The sequence below is a fragment of the Mchenga conophoros genome, linkage group LG10 (genome assembly GCF_057382185.1).
Source record: "Mchenga conophoros isolate Kocher_MC1m ecotype Shallow Benthic linkage group LG10, M_conophoros_male_GT1.1, whole genome shotgun sequence".
Lineage (NCBI taxonomy): Eukaryota > Metazoa > Chordata > Actinopteri > Cichliformes > Cichlidae > Mchenga > Mchenga conophoros.
In genome coordinates, this window is record NC_140535.1 from 12,386,377 (window position 1) to 12,404,992 (window position 18,616).

General features: G+C 40.0%; 1 protein-coding gene across 2 annotated transcripts; it reads left to right on the forward strand.

Annotated features, from left to right (window-relative positions):
- Positions 1–944: 944 nt before the first annotated feature.
- Positions 945–17,699, forward strand: LOC146565454 (disintegrin and metalloproteinase domain-containing protein 17-like). Of its 2 annotated transcripts, XM_085288603.1 has the most exons (19): positions 945–1,145; positions 2,414–2,547; positions 2,708–2,796; positions 3,382–3,565; positions 7,239–7,369; positions 7,549–7,635; positions 8,213–8,332; positions 8,709–8,853; positions 9,139–9,230; positions 9,598–9,750; positions 12,403–12,602; positions 12,690–12,793; positions 12,892–13,026; positions 13,344–13,471; positions 13,650–13,728; positions 13,908–13,996; positions 14,120–14,179; positions 15,021–15,057; positions 16,035–17,699. In XM_085288603.1, exons 1-19 carry the CDS (start codon positions 955–957, stop codon positions 16,403–16,405), a joined length of 2,529 nt encoding a protein of 842 aa, XP_085144729.1. In that variant the 5' UTR covers positions 945–954; the 3' UTR covers positions 16,406–17,699. The 2 variants fall into 2 exon arrangements, with proteins under 2 accessions (XP_085144729.1, XP_085144728.1); XM_085288602.1 differs by lacking the exon at positions 15,021–15,057.
- The last annotated feature ends 917 nt before the right edge of the window (positions 17,700–18,616 follow it).

The window sequence follows — 18,616 nt, forward strand, 5'->3', positions numbered from 1 at the left end:
GTGGATGACAGGGTGCAGAGTGGCGACAGCCTAGATTCATAATCCAGTGAAATATCTGTGTCACCTCTTACAGTTTTCCTGTAATCGGAGCTCAAAGATGTCAATGTATAAAGTACAGTAAAGCAAAATGGGAAGATTTTGCTATGAATTTTCTCAAAATCCATACAGTAATTTTTGCTGTGGATCACAGGGTGCAGAGTGGGGGTCACCCAGAGTCATAATCCAGTGAGATATCTGCGTCACCTCTTACAGTTTTCCTTTAATCTAAACTCAAAGATGAGAATATATAGAGTACAGTAGAGTAAATTGTGCAAAGTTTACTATCAATTTTCTCAAAAACCGTACAGTAATTTTGCCTGTGGATCACAGGGTGCAGAGTGGGGGTCCCCCAGAGTCAGAATCCAGTGAAATATCTGTGTCACCTCTTACAGTTTTCCTGTAATCAGAGCTCAAAGATGTCAATATGTGGAGTACAGTAAAGCATAATGGGAAGATTTTGATATGAATTTTCTCAAAATCCATACAGTAATTTTGGCTGTGGATCACAGGGTGAAGAGTGGCGACAGCCTAGAGTCAGAATCCAGTGAAATATCTGCGTCACCTCTTACAGTTTTCCTGTAATCTGAGGTCAAAGATGAGGACATTAAAAGTATAGTTGAGTAAATTGGGTAAATTTTATTGTTAATTTTCTCTGAATCATACAGTAATTTGGGCTGTGGATCACAGGGGGGAAAGTGGAGATACACTAAAAATGGGAGTGGATTGTGAAGTAAAATAGTGTCAGGACACAAAACACTGCGTTTCTAAGCCGGTCTTCACCCATACCGTAATATACATAAGAGTAGTGCAACCACATTTTCGGTGCGGCTGGCGGGGCGGCTAGCTTGACTGTGACTTCGTAAGTGAGGGCTCACTTGACCGCAGTGGCGTTTTCACATGTGCAGACTTTTGTAAATGAACGAACTCAGTATGTCCTCGGTCTTATGTGACAGTTTTCCCCTTCATATTCCAGATTCTCTGAACTCAGTCCTGTCAGATTATGAGGTGCTGCCTTTGTCAGGCCTCCAGTTGCACTCTCTGAGGAAGAGGGACGTCCACACCCAGTCCCACCTTGAGCGTCTGGTGAGCTTCAGAGCCCTGCACAGGTACAACAATGAGCTCTTTTAAGCGATGTTGTTGAGTCGCTTCACTTTTCCTTTAGGTTTGTGTTAAAACAAAGACCCCTATAGCTGTGCACATGAGGTAAAAATCTTGATCAAATCTATGAGCAGATTTCCACTGTGATATTATACATTGGTTTTGGAGTAATGAGGACCTGGTAAAACATCTCTAACGTGTTTGACATGTTTTTTTTTTTTTTTTTTTATCAGTCTCTTTAGAAACACAAATTTGTGTTTGTGGCTCAGAGATTATAACACTGATCTGCTGTTGTCTCACTAGTCACTATATTCTAATAATAATAATGATCACAATCAGTGGCACAATCAGGTCTCCAAGTGTTACAGAGAGGGTAAAAATTAATCTCATAGGAGCTTTGTTTTCTTTAAGCCATTTTTCTTGCACTTTCCTGATAATTCTTTCCTGATTTTCTCAAAGCATGCTTTGTTTTTCTTTCGTTTAGTCTTAACTGGGCTGCTTTTTTGCCCGAAGCACTCAGAACCTTTTCTTTTATTGGTGAATCCTACATGTGCATTACTGCCATCATTGCCAAATAGCAGTAATGGCAGAAACTGTGTAAGTCTTGGAAAAAGCTAAATGTTTTGCGTTCTACCTTTTAGAAACTGTTAAAAATCCACACAGCCATGGCTCAGTACAAACCTAATAGACTGTTGTGGCTGTTATAGACTGTTTTGTAAGAAGTGTTATTTGTAAAAAGAAAAGGCTCAGTTGAAGCGGTGAGTTCGTGCCTAGTTCCCTTTGTCTTGAAAGGGGAACAAGAAAGGTTTCAGTTTTGTTAGTTTTGTTAAATCCTCTCACGTCAAAAATAATTGAGATGACAATTCTAAATTTACACAAACTGTAAAATCGAAATGTGCCCAAAGACTATTTTTTTGCCTGCTCTATTTAATAATTGCAATTTATATTTACTAGCAAACTCCTGTGCGAGGTGTTTGGTGCTCAATTGAACTGTCAAATGTACAAATATATACAATTGTGGGATTTTTATAGAATATTTGTATATGCTATATAGATGTTGGCCCTCACACTGGATGTTCTACAGTGTTCCAATCTAGGAGGAGATACAGACACATACACACCGTGACACCAAAGTATCGAACCGAACCGTGAATTTTGTGTATCGTTGCACCCGTAGTGAATACTATGTCTGCTAAACCCAGTTTGATGTCTCACACAGGACCAAACAGCCATTTATTGGTTAAGTAAAATATGTTATCTTCTTTTCCAAATCCAGACATTTCAAACTTTACTTGACCACAAACACAGACCTTTTCACGGACAACTTCCAAGCTGTGTTTGTTGACAAACACGGGATGAAGGAAAATTATGATGTTCACCTCCAAAACTATTTCACTGGCCATGTTGTTGGTGAGTGAATGAAAAAAAAACATATTTTCAGAATATAATTTTTCCAGTCTTTCATTTTAGAAGAGTTACAGTTTATATGTGGAAATCAAGCAAATTTTTATATATCTGAAGTAAATCCATATTTATTAAATGTTACTAATAATTTGTTTTATGTTCGCAGGGGAGGAGAATTCGCGTGTGCAGGCACACATAGACGGAGATGAGTTTTCTGCTCACATTCTGACTGATGAAGCAGAGTACAATGTAGAGGTATGCATCTGTATACCTGCTGTCTCCGTGCCAAAATAGAGGGAGAATTTAAATTCAGTATTTTTCTTTGTAAGACGCTTAACCTTAGCTGTTTCACATCATCAAGCCCGCACTCCTGAAGCATGTAACGGCAGCAATAACAAAACCAATACAAAACCCCAAAATCTATATGTATACAACAACTGAGTACAACGTGCTGGGCTTGCTTGCTGAGATATCATAAAATATTACCAGTATAGAGCTTACCTATAGTGTCAGTTGAAAAAGATGCTAGATTAGTAGAAAGTGAGGCAGCTAAATAATCGATGCCTTGTAGAAATGAGCTTATTTTGTGTGATTAAAAATGCCCAATATCTGTTCTAATTATTCACAACTAACATGTGAAACTACACAGAAGTAAACGATACAGTGCATTTTTCATATTGTGTAAATCTGACACACCTGCCAGTCCATTCCCACCACACCACTACCCTTACTGTCTTTTTTTCTCCAGCTATCAATACTCACGTTTCATCAAGCTCTGTGATTTTTTCTCTCTAATACCAGCTCTTTCTTTCTCTCTTTAAAAAATTTATAAAAATGCAGCCCCTGTGGAGATTTACCGATTCCCCAACTGATGGGAGGTTGCTGGTTTATCGCTCAGAAGATGTCAAGAATCTGAGCCGCATTGCTTCTCCAAAAGTGTGTGGCTACGTCAACGCTGAGCCCCTTTTGCCACAGAATACCAGAGGGGACTGGGAAGGGCAGGAGAGGGTGGACCAGGAAGAGGGTGAGCTGTGCTTTTTAACTCTCTTGAAGTGGTGAATCTCGCAAATCTGTGCAGATATTTGTGCTGTTACAGCGTGGGCTCTGTGCTGGTGTGGATTATAGGAGTAGGTGAAAAAGAGTAGGAGGATAGCAAATGTTTAAGGTAGAGATGGCACGATACCACTTTTTTATGTCCGATACCGATACCGATATCATAAATTTGAATATCTGCCGATACCGATATGAATCCGATATAGTGTTTTTTAATCAACAAAACTGTTTTTTAAATATCTTGCTGCATTTTGTATAAGTTCATACTCAAGTTTAAAACAACAACTACACTAAAGCTATTCTGTTATACCTGTATGCAAAAAAAAAAAATTTCATAGTTCAGCAATACTGATCAATCTAATAAACTTAAACCTACACCATCCTCCCTATTCTGGTATTTTAAAGAGTACTTAGCATAAATATTAAGCAACCTAACTAATAGGGCTCCAACTCCCAGCAACAACAAAAATAAATAAATAAAAAATAGGGAACCACCCCTCACGCGCCACCTCATGATGCTTAATCGACGTAATCAACCTTAATTTGATGCAGTGTGAAAAAAAATGCACAGAAATCAATTATTTTTCAAGAAATATTAAATAGATTCAACATCTTTCTTCAACAAAATTGCAGACTGCACAGATGGTACCTTCCCAAAGGAAAAAGTACTATAGCTTACTAGGGTATATTAGACTTAATAGTTACTATATACAGTAATTGACTTCTATTCATTTTACATCAAATTAAAACTTTGGGTGTCAGATAATTATTTATTAAAAGCTAGACATTTTAAATGAGAATAAGAAAGAAAAGTATGTCTTTGTGCCCCCTTTTCCCAGTTAATGCCCTATCGGCCCCCCTGGCTAAACTTTGCTAGATCTGCCCCTGCACAGTTACCAGCGTCAGCTACCTAGAAAAAGATCCTCGAGTAGAAAGTAATATTAAATAAATTCTAACAACAGCTGATCAAGCTTAAACGTGCTGCTGTTGTTCAGCCGCTGGTTTCCTCTTTCTGGTGCAAAGTGGGCCAAAAGCAAACTAGAGACAGACTGGCGACAGAAAAGCCGATCAGCTGATCGTTAAGCAGTTTCATGATTGAAGTAGCAGCAAGAAGAGGCAGTCGCTCCATATATCGTTTGTTAAGCTTAACGCAGGAATGCTTTACAAACATTCAGAGATGGACTTACACACTTGCTTTACTTCTCTCGGGGATAACTTTGTCGGAGATGAAATGCCGGGTTGCTAGCGAAGCTCCACATGCTATCCAGACCACCGACAGGTCCTGCATGCCACAGCCGCTCTATCACGTGATGCATACTGCTCCGACTGCTAACATTCTGAGGTGAGTTACGGCGTGTTGCAAGTTTTGTGAGGTGCTTTCGTGATATTTAATGGATCGGATTACATTTTTTATTTTTCTCCGATATCCGATCCAGTAATTTAGGTCAGTATCGGACCGATACCGATACGTAATATCGGATCGGTCCATCTCTAGTTTAAGGTGGAGAGAAGGAAAGAGGAGCCTGTAGTGAGACAAAGGAGGTGGGTGTTGGATTCAGTCCCTTTAATACAAGCCTTTCTATCTCCATCCTGTGTTATGCACATACACACTGATCACAAGTAGGCATTATGTAAAAACCAAATGCCTCTTCATTCTTTTGTGCTGCTTTGGAAATGTAAAGAATATAACAGCGCGATGTGCCAGAGGAAATGTATGCAACAGCTCTCACTGGTTCCTGGTTGAAAATGCTCTTTGGGGAAATGAGCTGAGGTGAAGGTTCGTATGGAGGAGGAGGCATTAAAATTCATGGATGCTCCTCTGCCCAATGAGCGGACTCTGAGTCGTCACTGGTCTCCCACTGCTTGTTGTGGAGGACAGTGAAGCGCACACCCACACTTTTGAATAGTGTCGAGTGTACTGTGTGATGTAATGCCCCAAAGGATGTCTTCCTGTTTTCCTTTTCTGTAATGCATTATTTAGGGTGTGTGAGTCTCACTTAAACATTTCTAGGTAGAATATTCAGATTTTTATGACGAACATACTGTGACCGTTACACGGTAAAATGACTTTGCACATGCATTCGAATAATTTATTTATTTATTTTTAAATTGTATTAATCGTCATTCTTTCCTAAAGGATTTGCTGTTGATTTTATCTTGGGTAGTAGGTTGTAGATTTTTAGTCTATTAAAAGCACAGATTTATAATGAAGGATCGCCTTAGTTTATATGGAGGGCTGCAAGAGCCAAAATGAGTTAAATAAATTATATATTAATATGAATTGTAACATTTAATGTGTAAGTAATTAAATATTATTTTATTTAAAAAATGTAAAAGATTGTTTATGTATTTATTTTAAATTTTAATTAAATATTGACTCATATTTAATTAATTATCTAATGATGTGTGTTGTTGCCAACTTAGTCATCCAGATGAGGAAATCCCCAAAAGTTGGTTTTGTTCATCTGGATTTTATCAAAGTGACAAAACGTTCGTTCCACTGAAAGCGCTACGTCCAGGTGAACAGAACCAACTTTTGAATGTTTAATGATGTGATTGTTTAATTTATTTTTGCACTCATGGCCCTCCACCTTTTATAGAAGAGTTTTTTTTAAAGCTGGGTGATGTAGGGCTCTTTGCACAATAGGAGGAATTGTGCAAAGAGCCCCTTAAAATAACCCCCAAAACCCTTAAAAATAACCCAAAAAATAAAATAAATAAATGAATAAAATAAAGCCATCTTCTGTTTAGTTTGAAAATCCTTGCAGCAAGAGAACTTTGTTTCCTTCGTGTCTAAACACATATTTGGCTTATATTTGAAGGACCCTGCTGAGGAACATGATTAATTGAATATTGACAATGAATGCAGGGGCAGCAGACTGGTGCAGCGGTTAGCACTGTTACCTCACAGCATGAAGGTTCTGGTTCTGTGCCCGTGTGGGTCGTCTGTCTTCTTCACACAGTCCAAAAACATGCATATTAGTTTAGCTGTTGATTCTAAATTGTCCGTAGTTGTGAGTGTGAGCGCGAATGGTTGTTTGTGTGTCTGTGTTAATGTTGTTGTAAACCGCCAACCTGTCAGGGGTGTACCTCGTGATGGCTAGGTTGCGACCTTAAATTGGAAAAGTGAGTGGGTAGATGGATTAATGCTAGACTTTTAATAAAGGAAGAACAAAGCAACTTAAGCGGACTAAAAATAAATAACTGAGTATATCATGAATACCTACGCTTAAGGTAGGTGATGGAGCCCAACACTGTATGATCTGCGCATTAAATTACCTTGTGTTTACAGTGGCTTTGTTCCTCCCTGTAAAGTACACCTCATCCACATTTATTGTGCTGTTAAACCTCTATAATAAGGCTAAATCTGCTATTTAAATCTGGCCTGAACAGAGGTAGAGCTTAATTAGATCACAGCCAAGCAAAAAAAGAGAAGTCATGTTACTATATCTGAAAATGAGGACAATTAACAATGGGATATTGGAGCGTGGCCTCATTGTCCAGCATCTTTATGTACTTTGTACTTAATCTGTCTTACCTGAGACTTATCTGGTGAGGCAATGCTACAAAAAAAGATTCTACTTTTCTGAATCTTTTGCTTGTACTTATTCTTTCTCTCTGCTTCTGTTGCTTCGTCCTGGCAGAATACCACCACAGAGAGAAGAGACAAGTTCACGATCACAAGAAGAATACCTGTCCCCTGTTGCTGGTTGCAGACTACCGCTTCTACAGACACATGGGCCGCAAAGAAGAGAGCATTACTCTGAACTACCTGGTCTGATTTTCTAATGTGTTATTATACATGTATATTTCAGCAGAATAACTTTTGTCACATTTTGTTTCCCGTTGAAAGAGTAATTGTAAATAAAGCCAGCAGGAATTTTGTTGTTTGCATATTCAGGTGTGTCAAAATGCTTTATTTGTATGTCTGATTATTTTCTTTTCCTATCCCAGATTGAGCTAATTGATCGAGTTGACGATATTTATAGAAACACAACATGGAGTAAGGAATTTAAAAACTATGGGGTCCAGATCCATCAGGTGTGTACGTGGCTGTGTGTCATAACATTACAGTACTGTCAAATATTGACATTTTGATCCACTTGTGGCGATTTAGTGTCAGTCGGTGCTGCTCCCAGCCTCACGATGGCTGATGTTTTATATTGCGTCACTCCGGAAATGAGGCTGAGAATAACGCTGCCCCCTCAGTGGCTTTGAGAAGTGCATTTTTAGGAGAAACTGGAAGCTTTTGTGCATTCCTCGTTGGGTAATTTAATTTGTTCCACTGGCTTTGGGAATGAATAGAAACACTGTTTGTCACACTATGAACTCAGTGCGTTCTCACTGAAAAGATATGCATTCATTTAGCTGCTTAATGACTAATTTTCTTCACAATAAATGTCAAGAGGAACTTGAACTGTGTCACATTTAACCCCCAGTAAGGGTCTGAAAGGGAACGCCCAACACATTGCTCTTATTACTTTAATAGCTTTTCAAATAAAATGTTCCACGTAGCACTTATTATTAGCATTACACTTAGGGGCATGGCTTTAATTTAAATTTTGTATTACTCAGAAATGACACTTACTGAAATTGTGTCTTTGGTTACTATTCGCAGATCATTATTAACAAGGAGCCTACAAAGCCTCCCCCTAACCAGCCCAACTGGGTCCATTACAACATGGAGGACAGCCCTGTAAAAGGAAAGGAGGTCTGGGACGTGAAGAGACTTCTGGAGGTACAAAAGCAAGAAAACCAAAGTGTATAGATACACAAAGTTCAAAGGGGCCTTTTCAGGCAAAACTGACTGGATTCATATTTCCAAGATTAGTTTTGGAAATCATTCAGTTCAACTCAATCAGGTTGTTTAATCCATTTACACAAATGCATAAAAATAGTGAGTTCAAGTAGCTGAGCACAGGTTTGTTTGAGGTAATATGGTAAATAAGTTGAGTGCATCATGTAAAATGTCCTGGTATAAGATAAATATTGTTCCAAATCAAAGAGTTTTACACAGAGCTCAGTTTCTGAATGTCCAATATTTTTGTATTGCCATTGAAAAATAATTAGGATTTACAGAAATGGTGACAAATAAGAATCCTCTTGTCCTGCAGCAATTCAGCTCGGACATTGCTGACAATGCCTCTAGTGTGTGTCTGGCCCACCTGTTTACATACCAGGACTTTGATGAGGGGACACTGGGTCTGGCGTATGTGGCCCCCTCCAAACCTCAGGCTCTAGGTGGACTCTGCCCAAAACGTAAGATCACTTTTTGATTATTTGCATGGAGGATTTTTCTAATGTCATTTTGAAAGCCTAACTTTTAGCGTTTCCCTGTTAGGACAATTAGCTCCATTAAAATTTACTGCACTGGCACAGCTCTTGACCAGATGGGCAAACTATGATTTCTACTCTGTGAAGCTAAAAACAAAAAGAAAAACGAGCCATAATATTGAAAAGAAACCAAACAAAAAGCCATGTGTTGGAGGCTTTTTTTAGAACAAACAAAAAAAGGTACTGACACTTTCCTTTGTAATTTTCTAGCTTACTATCCATCTCATTCTTCAAAGAAGCCGAGTTATCTCAACACAGGCCTGACAAGCACCAAGAACTACGGCAAAACCATCCTCACAAAGGTCTGTTTCGTCTCATTTCTTTAGTCATAATTTCAGAATAAAACGAGTTGCTGGGTGCAGTTCAGCCAAGATGTTACGCAACATGTCAGTCTGCCAAGCTGAGGTTCTAGGTAGAGCAGACACACCTTTTTGTGTGGGTGTGATGAGTATCGATGTCAAGTCAGGCTGCATTTTGACACCCCAAGTAGCGTTATGCTCCACGCTCATCTGCAAAACGCTTACTGTTATAAATATAATGTGCAAAACTTAACTATGTAATTATAACTTTTACCTTTATTTTAAACAGAATGGATTTTAGATTCTAGATTTATTCTTAGGTAGCTTAAAAATTAAGCATTAAAAATTAATGTTGTTTTTGTCTCATCAGGAGGCAGATTTGGTAACTACTCATGAGCTGGGCCATAACTTTGGAGCAGAGCATGATCCTGATAATATACCGTACTGTGCCCCCAGTGATGACCAGGGGGGGAAGTTTGTCATGTACCCTATTGCTGTGAGTGGAGATCATGTCAACAACAAGGTAACTATCCATTCATGTAATATAAAAACATATATGCTTGGTAAGCCTGACATCATTAGCTATTTCCAGGGTTCAGATGCTTCTTCACTTCCCAAAGTAAACACAGTGAAGCAACACTGAGAGTTAAATAGTCCAGGTTCTTTCAGCTACAGTATCATGATCAATGTGTCTGTCGTCCAAGGTGTTACAATAAAGTTTAACATCCAGGTATCCATGAAAAAGCAGCCTTAGAAATGATCGAGAAGCTAGTTAGCTAGTTTCCACCTAAAGAGGAGATGCCATGTTATGATTAAAGAGAGAAAAAACAAAACTACACTGTACATCTTTGCACACTAAACATAAAAAACTAAATGTCAATGACCTTTGGAGGATTAGTGAAATTGCGCTACTTGAAATAAAGTTGAGACCTAAACACCAGGAAGATGAAAGAGGAGGGTTAAACTGTTCTTCGTGAAAGTCCATGTTGACACAGAGACAAATACAGTCACATGCCAGGAAGAGAGAACGTCTGCGATGACCCACAATGTTAGTCATTAATACATAGCTGTGTGAATTAGTATTACTCACTATGAATAAGACCTGATCCTAAGCTTAATTAAATCTTGGTCCTTCTTATGTTGAGCTCACAGGCTGCAGTGTACACAGTGAGTTCTGGATTTAGTTTAAATATGTGCGGCACAGGAGTAGTGCTAATAAAAGGCCAGATAGGTGATTATTTTTGGCAGGATTAAAGAAAAGACAACAAAAAGAAAACAACCATGATAAGCACAGTAGATACTTGGTCCTGGAGACAGGGCTGGCATGTCATAACTAGACAAGGGGGGGGGGGGCAGACCCAACAATACTTCAGCTGTGCTCGTAGTTCAGCTACTACTTGATTTGCTTTGATCAAAAAGTTGTGGGAATGGACAAACTATTGGTTATAAGTGATTGGCATCATCTTTTTGTGCAACTCTGTGGTGAAATCAAACGGTGTACAGTGTGAGAGGTCAGAACAGCAAGTCCACAACAGAAACAGAATTATTATCGTTTTGATTACTTTCATTTGGACTTTTTGTTTTTCATTTGGTTAAGTTTCAGTAAGTTTCCAGAGTGAGTTTGCTCGTTTCAGTTATCGTTGAAAATGTTTCGTTTCCATCCATCCATCCATCTTCATCCGCTTTATCCGGAGCCGGGTCGCGGGGGCAGCAGCCTAAGCAAAGAGGCCCAGACCTCCCTCTCCCCAGCCACCTCCTCCAGCTCATCCGGGGGAACACCAAGGCGTTCCCAGGCCAGCCGAGAGATATAATCTCTCCAGCGTGTCCTGGGTCTGCCCCGGGGCCTCCTCCCGGTGGGACACGCCTGGAACACCTCACCCAGGAGGCGCCCAGGGGGCATCCTTGTCAGATGCCCGAACCACCTCAGCTGGCTCCTTTCGATGTGGAGCAGCAGCGGCTCTACTCTGAGCCCCTCCCGGATGGCCGAACCTCTCACCCTATCTCTAAGGGAGAGGCCAGCCACCCTTCGGAGGAAGCTCATTTCTGCCGCTTGTATCCGCGATCTCGTTCTTTCGGTCACTACCCACAGCTCGTGGCCATAGGTGAGGGTAGGGACGTAGATCGACCGGTAAATTGAGAGCTTCGCTTTTACACTCAGCTCCCTCTTCACCACGACGGACCGGTGCAGCGTCTGCATTACTGCAGCCGCAGCCCCAACCCGTCTGTTGATCTCCGGCTCCCTTCTCCCATCACTCGCGAACAAGACCCCGAGATACTTGAACTCCTCCACTTGGGGCAGGAACTCATCCCCGACCCGGAGTGGGCACTCCACCCTTTTCCGGCTGAGAACCATGGCCTTTCGTTTCGTTTCCATTTAGTTTTTATTTGTTTCAGTTTTAGTCTGTAATGTTATTATTGTATCGATGGATTATGCCAGAGGCAAGGTTTAGGAAAATCAGTTTCAGCTTTACATTTTAAACACAGAACTTGTAGAAAGCAGTCGACTTAAAGTCCCCTTTTGTTACAGCCAAACAAATAAAAATCTGACCAGTTTTAATTATTTTCGAAAGTCTAGTTTTTATTTTAGTTAGCTAAAATGTCACATTTTGTTTTAGTTAACCATAATAACCTTGCCAACAAGTTGTACTTGAGGGGGCAGATCAATCAAATTTACAGCAGGTAGCATTGTTTATTTATTTTTTTAAATAGGCTATGATGCCGTTTAGTTTGAATAGACTGCTGCATACCAGGATATATGTCTGCAAGATGAGCTGAGATGATACAGAATGTGATGGGCAGAATGGATGGCAGCTTCTGGTTGTGCAGAAGGTGGGATAACTGAGTCACAGTTGTTCCTGTGAAATTAACAACACACGCAAAATCTTATGCGCTTCCTCCATCATTGGCCTTATGATTTCTGCAGCTTCACATCAACCATGTTAGGTGTTTGAGGAGAAGCATAAAACAAGATAATTGCATAAACTGTTAAACCTTTTGAGATTCAGGTTTGGAAAATTTAGAGGCAAGTGATTTGCGTATGTCATTATTTCAGCGTTAAAGATTCATGACTATTCTTTGTCACATCACCTTTAATCACACACACAAAATAACAGTAAAAATTTAGTCCTCTTTAACCTGTTACAGATTAATTCTTATCTTCTTGTTTTTCCTCAAGCATTTCTCCAACTGCAGCAAGGCTTCTGTAGAGAAGACATTAAGTCACAAGGCACCGCTGTGCTTCAAAGAGAGGAACAGCAAAGTCTGTGGAAACTCCAGAGTGGAGAATGGGGAAGATTGCGACCCTGGGCTTCTCCACCTCAATGATGACCCCTGCTGCACCTCCAATTGCAAGTTCAAAAGTCATGCAAAGTGCAGGTATGAAATCCAAAAGATGGATCTATAAGGAATTTTTTTGAAAAACAACAATCGAATTAAATGTTGGATTAATTGATTTCTTTACAGTGACAGAAACAGCCCTTGCTGCAAGAACTGCACTTATGCAAAGAGAGGAACAGTGTGCCAGGAGCCCATCAATGCTACCTGTAAAGGCAAATCAGTCTGCACAGGTGATCGCCTCCTGCTGGTGTAACACGAGAACTGCAGCAGTTATTCAAGCCTGCCTATTAAAAAACTAGATAAATTAACCCTTTTCTTCACATAACAGGTAACAGCAGTGAATGCCCACCTCCTGAAAATGCTGCTGACAAAACAGTGTGTGTTGACAAAGGCCTGTGTCGCAATGGAGAGTGTGTGCCCTTCTGTGAGGCTGAGCTGAACCTTCAGCCTTGCGCTTGCAATGGTGATTTTTATTTCTTTCAACAACATTTGAAAATGTCTGAGATTTGCTGAATAAGCCTGGAGACTCTCACTGATTATAGAGGTAATCAGATGGAGGAGTATCTAGACAAGCAAAAATCAATGAGTTTGGAAAGAAATGACAAGATCACAGATGAATTTTTCTTTTTTGGATTTACAGCTGGAAGTAACATATTAAGAATAAAAGGGACTGTTTGAATAAGCTTGGATATTCTTTCAATATATCCAGGATATAAATGAATAACAGTTCTCAATATTTTTTTAAATGCTTCTTGTGTTGATCGTCTCTTCTGCTTCCAGATACTGAGCACTCCTGTAAAGTGTGCTGCAGGAGTAAAAATGGCACCTGCTCTCCCTACTCTAAAGGTGGCAACTTTCTATTCCTTCGCAAAGGAAAACCCTGCACCGTGGGCTTCTGTGATGAAGGCGTGAGTTACCAAACCTTTATACTTCTCTGCTCTGCAATCAAGAAACCTGCTGATCCTATCGTATTTCTGTATTTCTGTATTTCTGAACTACAGTAGTGCTGACAAAACTGTGTCAGCGTTACAACATTTTGGAGATATTATTTTTATTTCAATGTCAACTTTGTTTTCGGTCATAAAGGGAAAGTGCATGAAGCAGGTACAGGATGTGATTGAGAGGCTGTGGGACTTTATTGACAAGCTGGACATAAACACATTTGGTAAGTCGGCGTTAAAAAGTGTGTGAAAATGCTTCCAGATACAATAAAACTCTGAATAATTGTGATATTGTTTTAATGTTTATGACTGTAGTAGCTTAGCTTAGTCAAATTCAAAGTTTTTCTTCTTCTTCTCCTCTTTTGTGTGTTTATCACTATCCTCCACCTCATCACCACATCAGGGAAGTTCTTGGCTGATAACATAGTGGGCTCAGTCGTGGTGTTTTCCCTCATCTTCTGGATTCCTCTCAGTATCCTGGTTCACTGTGTGGTAAGAAGCTGCTGAATATCCATTTGCACTGATCCCCATTGTCTTCAGTGTACAATGAGCAGCTGATATTTGCATCATTAGCACTATGCTTATGCTGTCCTTTTCTGTTACCTCTATCTTTAGGACAAGCGACTCGACCAGCAGTATGAGGAGAACACAAAGTCATTTTATTATCCTCCAAATGTAAGTTCTTCAACTTTCCAGTGCTCACACACGCTGATCCTGTGCACCACCGTTGCTCTCTTGCACCAGACTAACCAAACTAATCCAGTTCCATATTGCTTCTTAAAAACTGACCTCTTTAATCAAGCAGGGAGAAGAAACAGGAAGGACTGTAACTGAGGATCAGGGATTGGCCTTTTTTCATTGCAAATGAGAAATTAAGACATAAATTCAAAACTGCAGTGTAACATTTAAAGTTCAAAGTATTGCTTATATCTTATGCTGGAGCATACGGCAACCCCCTCATTGCCAGAAAACAAGATCTGTTTTTAGCTCTTCTTCTTTCCAGCTGACTTTCCTCTGATTGGCTGAGCCTTTTAAACAGAAGGTTTAACCAAAAGTCTTGTGTGTCTGCTGCTGATTTTCCTTCTCTGATCATCCTGCAGCACCAAGAGTAAAAGGAAACATGATGAAATTAGCATTTAGAGCATCTTAAGCCTGAGCTTTTAGTTCATAGGGAGCCTGGCCATGTTTTATATGTGCTTCCCACATTGAAACGGTATATGTGTGACAAAAGATGAGAAAAATCAAAATAGGCCAACTTTAAAATTTGCTAACAGTTATGGTTTTTGTTGCTGAGCTGGGAAATTGTGGTTTTACCTTTAATATCATTATTTGATGTTGGAAAAGGCTAGTGGTAAACCAGCCCAGACCTGGAAAAATAAAAGGGTAAGAATGAGAATCAGAAGACTCTCTTTAAATTGCATAAACCAGTGGTCAGATAATCCACAAGCAATGGCCTCACTGTCACTGCTGGGTTTTCTGAATGACCTGTCCATCACTCTTTGCCTTGGAACTGCAGCAGATGGTGGAAATTTGTAGTAGAGCTCCCGCCATAGGTGAGTGTGTGTGCGACGGCTTGGTGTTGCAATGCGTTGCCATTGAGTCCATGACGGTGCATGGTCAGTGGCCCATGTTTGGGATACTCTTGCAGTCACTTACTGCTTGATGGTAATCACTGATCCAGCTGCACATTTGCAGCCCCTCGAACTCGTCTTCATCTGACAAATAAAGTGAGGGAGGCTCGCACAGCTTCATGTGACTGAACAGCTGTGGAGCAGCAGATCAGGAATTGCCTCAAGTAAGCAAGATTGCACTTTTGGAGTATTCAAACATCGAGACGACCAAACGGGTTTCACATTGTTGTCGTTCGTGAAATTGGATGCAGTGTGTGTCGACATTTTTCAGTTTTTAGTTGCTCTTCAAAGCCAAAACAAGAAGCGTTTAGGTGACTGTTTTTATTTTTTGTTTAGTGGCTGTGTGCACTGTGTGAGGTCCTTCTTTGGGTTTGATTGGAGGGAGAAGAAAAAGACTGGGGGGTACATTCCTCTTAAGACCTTTCTTGCAGACATTTTGACTTGTTAGAGCATTTTAAGCGCTCGCACAAATGATCAAATTAATGATGGCTTAGTTCCATTTAGGTTTGCTTTTAAATCCTGCAGCTGAACCAATGTGTTTAATATCAGGGTGCTGGTAACCCTAAATGGATTGCAGTCATAATTAATAAATCACATTTGCCTGACACTTCAAAATGGTCAAAGGCAGAAAGGTTTTTGTTTTTACTCATTCCCACCTTAAGATATTGGGTGTGTTTTAAGAGTGTAGATAAGAGTAGATAGGAGCTACTTAAAGGTAGCGCAATCAGCAACATGAGGTTATTATTATAAAACATATGTTGGGGAGTTAAACTGTAAAGTTCTGGGATACATGTGATGCTCTGAATTAAACAGAATGTAGTAAAAAGGGAATGGGTGCCACCTCAGTCACACACAGCTGTGACTTGCCTCCGTCCTCACATGCTGTTCTCCCTCTTCAGAATCAAGACGTGCTGAGCAACCTCGAGTCAGCATCCGTGCGCATCGTCAAGCCTCTTCAGCCTCCCTCCTCCTCCGGCGGCCGGACCGTGCCCTTCATCCATCAACAACAGCCGCAGAGCCAGGTCCGGGCCACACTCGCAACCAACACCAGTACCCCGGCCCCCGATCTGAACTCCGGCCCCACCCCGGACAGCGCAGGGGGGCTGCGGATGGCCACCATCCAGGAGGACACCAGCAGCGGCTCTCACCTGGGAGAGGAGGGCCTGCTGGAAGATTTCACAACCGCAGGAGCCTGCTCGTCGGCTACGAAATCCTCCTTCGAGGATCTGACCGAACAGAACCTACCAGCCAAGGACCGACGGCGCCTTAAGAGGCAGGAACGCATTGATACTAAAGAGACGGAGTGCTGAGAGAGGAAAAACAAAAAACAAGTGCGTTTGCACAAGCGTCCTGATATTTGTTTTGTTTTTTTTAGGGAACACGAACAAATGTGCAGCATCATATGCTTTTCTTTCTTATTGCAACCGGTATTAAAGCGTAACATATCTTTCTCAGATCTTAGTGCTCTAAAAGTGTTTATTCAGTCACATGAAATTAGATTGAGCCACTGAACAAATACAACACAGGAAGTCTCAAAGCCCTCTAACACTAAATCCAAATAAGTTCATGTTTTTGTGCCTTTTTCACTAAGGTATCTATTTCCATGGCCATTTGAAGCTTTTGAGTGTCTGTGGAAATAAACCTGCCAGTTCTTTAAACAATGTTCATTTTGTTTAACCTAATGGCTAAATGTGTTTCTGACAATGCAAATATTGGTCAGGAACAAAAAGAGATTATATTAAATATTTAACTGTAATCCCTGCAGATTGAAAATGATTACACAAATACTTATTCGTAGGTTTATTATGTGTTATATGGTAAGTAACCGTAACATTTCTTGCTCCAAACAGCGCCTAGAAGCAGAACAAACCTTAGCAGTACGATGCAGAATTCTCTATATTAATGTTGTAAGTGTAACTATTTTTCAGTGAAGGAAACATTTACTGGAAGTGCAAACAACACATAAAGGAGGAGTTGGTCTAGAAGTATTTAAACATCACTGGAGAATTGAAGTTTACATGCTTACACATTCTGTCTCATCAGCTGTTTCTTTGAGGTACTGTGTAAGTAGCATTATTGTGTTATTTGGTAGGTGGAACTTAAAGTGGGGAGAAGTAATATCAGCTTTGCTAAAGCTTCAGTATTGTGATGTTTGAACCTGTAGAAAACAATATGGTGCTTTTTTGGATTTTGTGACCAACTATCCCACGGTGACTCTCATCTATATACAATTCCCAGCAGCAGACAACTCCAACATTCTGTATTTAATATTTGAATATATATTTTTTAATTTTCTGTCTGTGTGCCAAGGTGAGCTATGCACCTGTTTATTGTTACCTGCTGTGTCTCATGTTAAGAAAACATGTATGGTCAAAATAAAAACACTAGCTTTTAGTGTACAGGATGGATGTGAATGTTAGTGAACAAAACAGGCCTGCTGTATATCAGATGATGTGTATATTCTTAATGTTTTTATGCTTACAAAGCTCTACTCAAGTTTCTTTTAAAGTTTTTGCTTGCATTTCCTACACAAATGTCAAAATAATAAAAAATCTTTGTGCACTGATACATGGTCTCACATTTTTATCTATTCAGCTGCTGTGTGATGCACACCAGTGGTCCTCACTGCGCAATGTTAAAAGAAAGGCTTCATTTTTATCAGCTGGTTTTCACATAGGCCAAACATCTCTAAGGATATTTCTCCATTGTCTATAAATACATGTCAACAACATGTAGCAACAACTACTACTGATTCATACATGTCCATCACTTTGGATGAGTGCATGTTTTTTTGCACACTGTCATCCTGTGCACTGTTCCAGCATGATTAGACCTTAGCGATGAACCTTGTTGCCAAAAAGCAAAGCCAGTGGGAGCAACATCTTCCAGAGCTAAAGCTCCGTTCACCAGCACTACTGGTGAGCCTTGTCTATAACAATGCCATGTTTACATCACATACCAAATGTAGTCATTTTTTTTAAATTAACAGAATGATATATAGGATGTGATACTGATTACATAGTACTGATCCTCACCTGAGTACATTTTGTTTTATAATTTCCCTGAGGTCCAGAACATCTCCATCATAATGATCATATCTTGTTTGGGGATGCTGCCCTGCCACACAGTTTGTAGGCCTCAAAAACCTGTTGATCTCAGTACACCTGCAGATTCAAGGAGACATACTTTTACAGGTGACAGTATGTACTAAAGTATATGTAATTTAAACTTTTTTCATAACATTATGAAGTTGTGTGATATGCGAGTGAGAGATTATGACAAACATCCAGAAAAGTCTTGTGATCATGCAGTCATGTCTGAAACTTCTCCCACACCGAGTGCAAGACAGGGTGGAAAAACCCTTTAATTCATAGTGTTCTTGTTGCAGTGAAACGCTAAAAGATTTAAAACAAAAAATAAGGGCACATAAAGTGACACTGCTTGCTTTTTGCAAACTACTTTCACAAAAAGCCCATTATGG

Excerpts from the sequence above, each read along its gene's own strand:
- LOC146565454 (XM_085288602.1), top strand. The coding sequence starts at position 955 with ATGAACGAACTCAGTATGTCCTCGGTCTTATGTGACAGTTTTCCCCTT. Across the intron at positions 8,333-8,708 it reads ACGTGAAGAGACTTCTGGAG|CAATTCAGCTCGGACATTGC; the intron begins GTACAAAAGCAA and ends CTTGTCCTGCAG. Across the intron at positions 13,729-13,907 it reads GCTGGACATAAACACATTTG|GGAAGTTCTTGGCTGATAAC; the intron begins GTAAGTCGGCGT and ends TCACCACATCAG.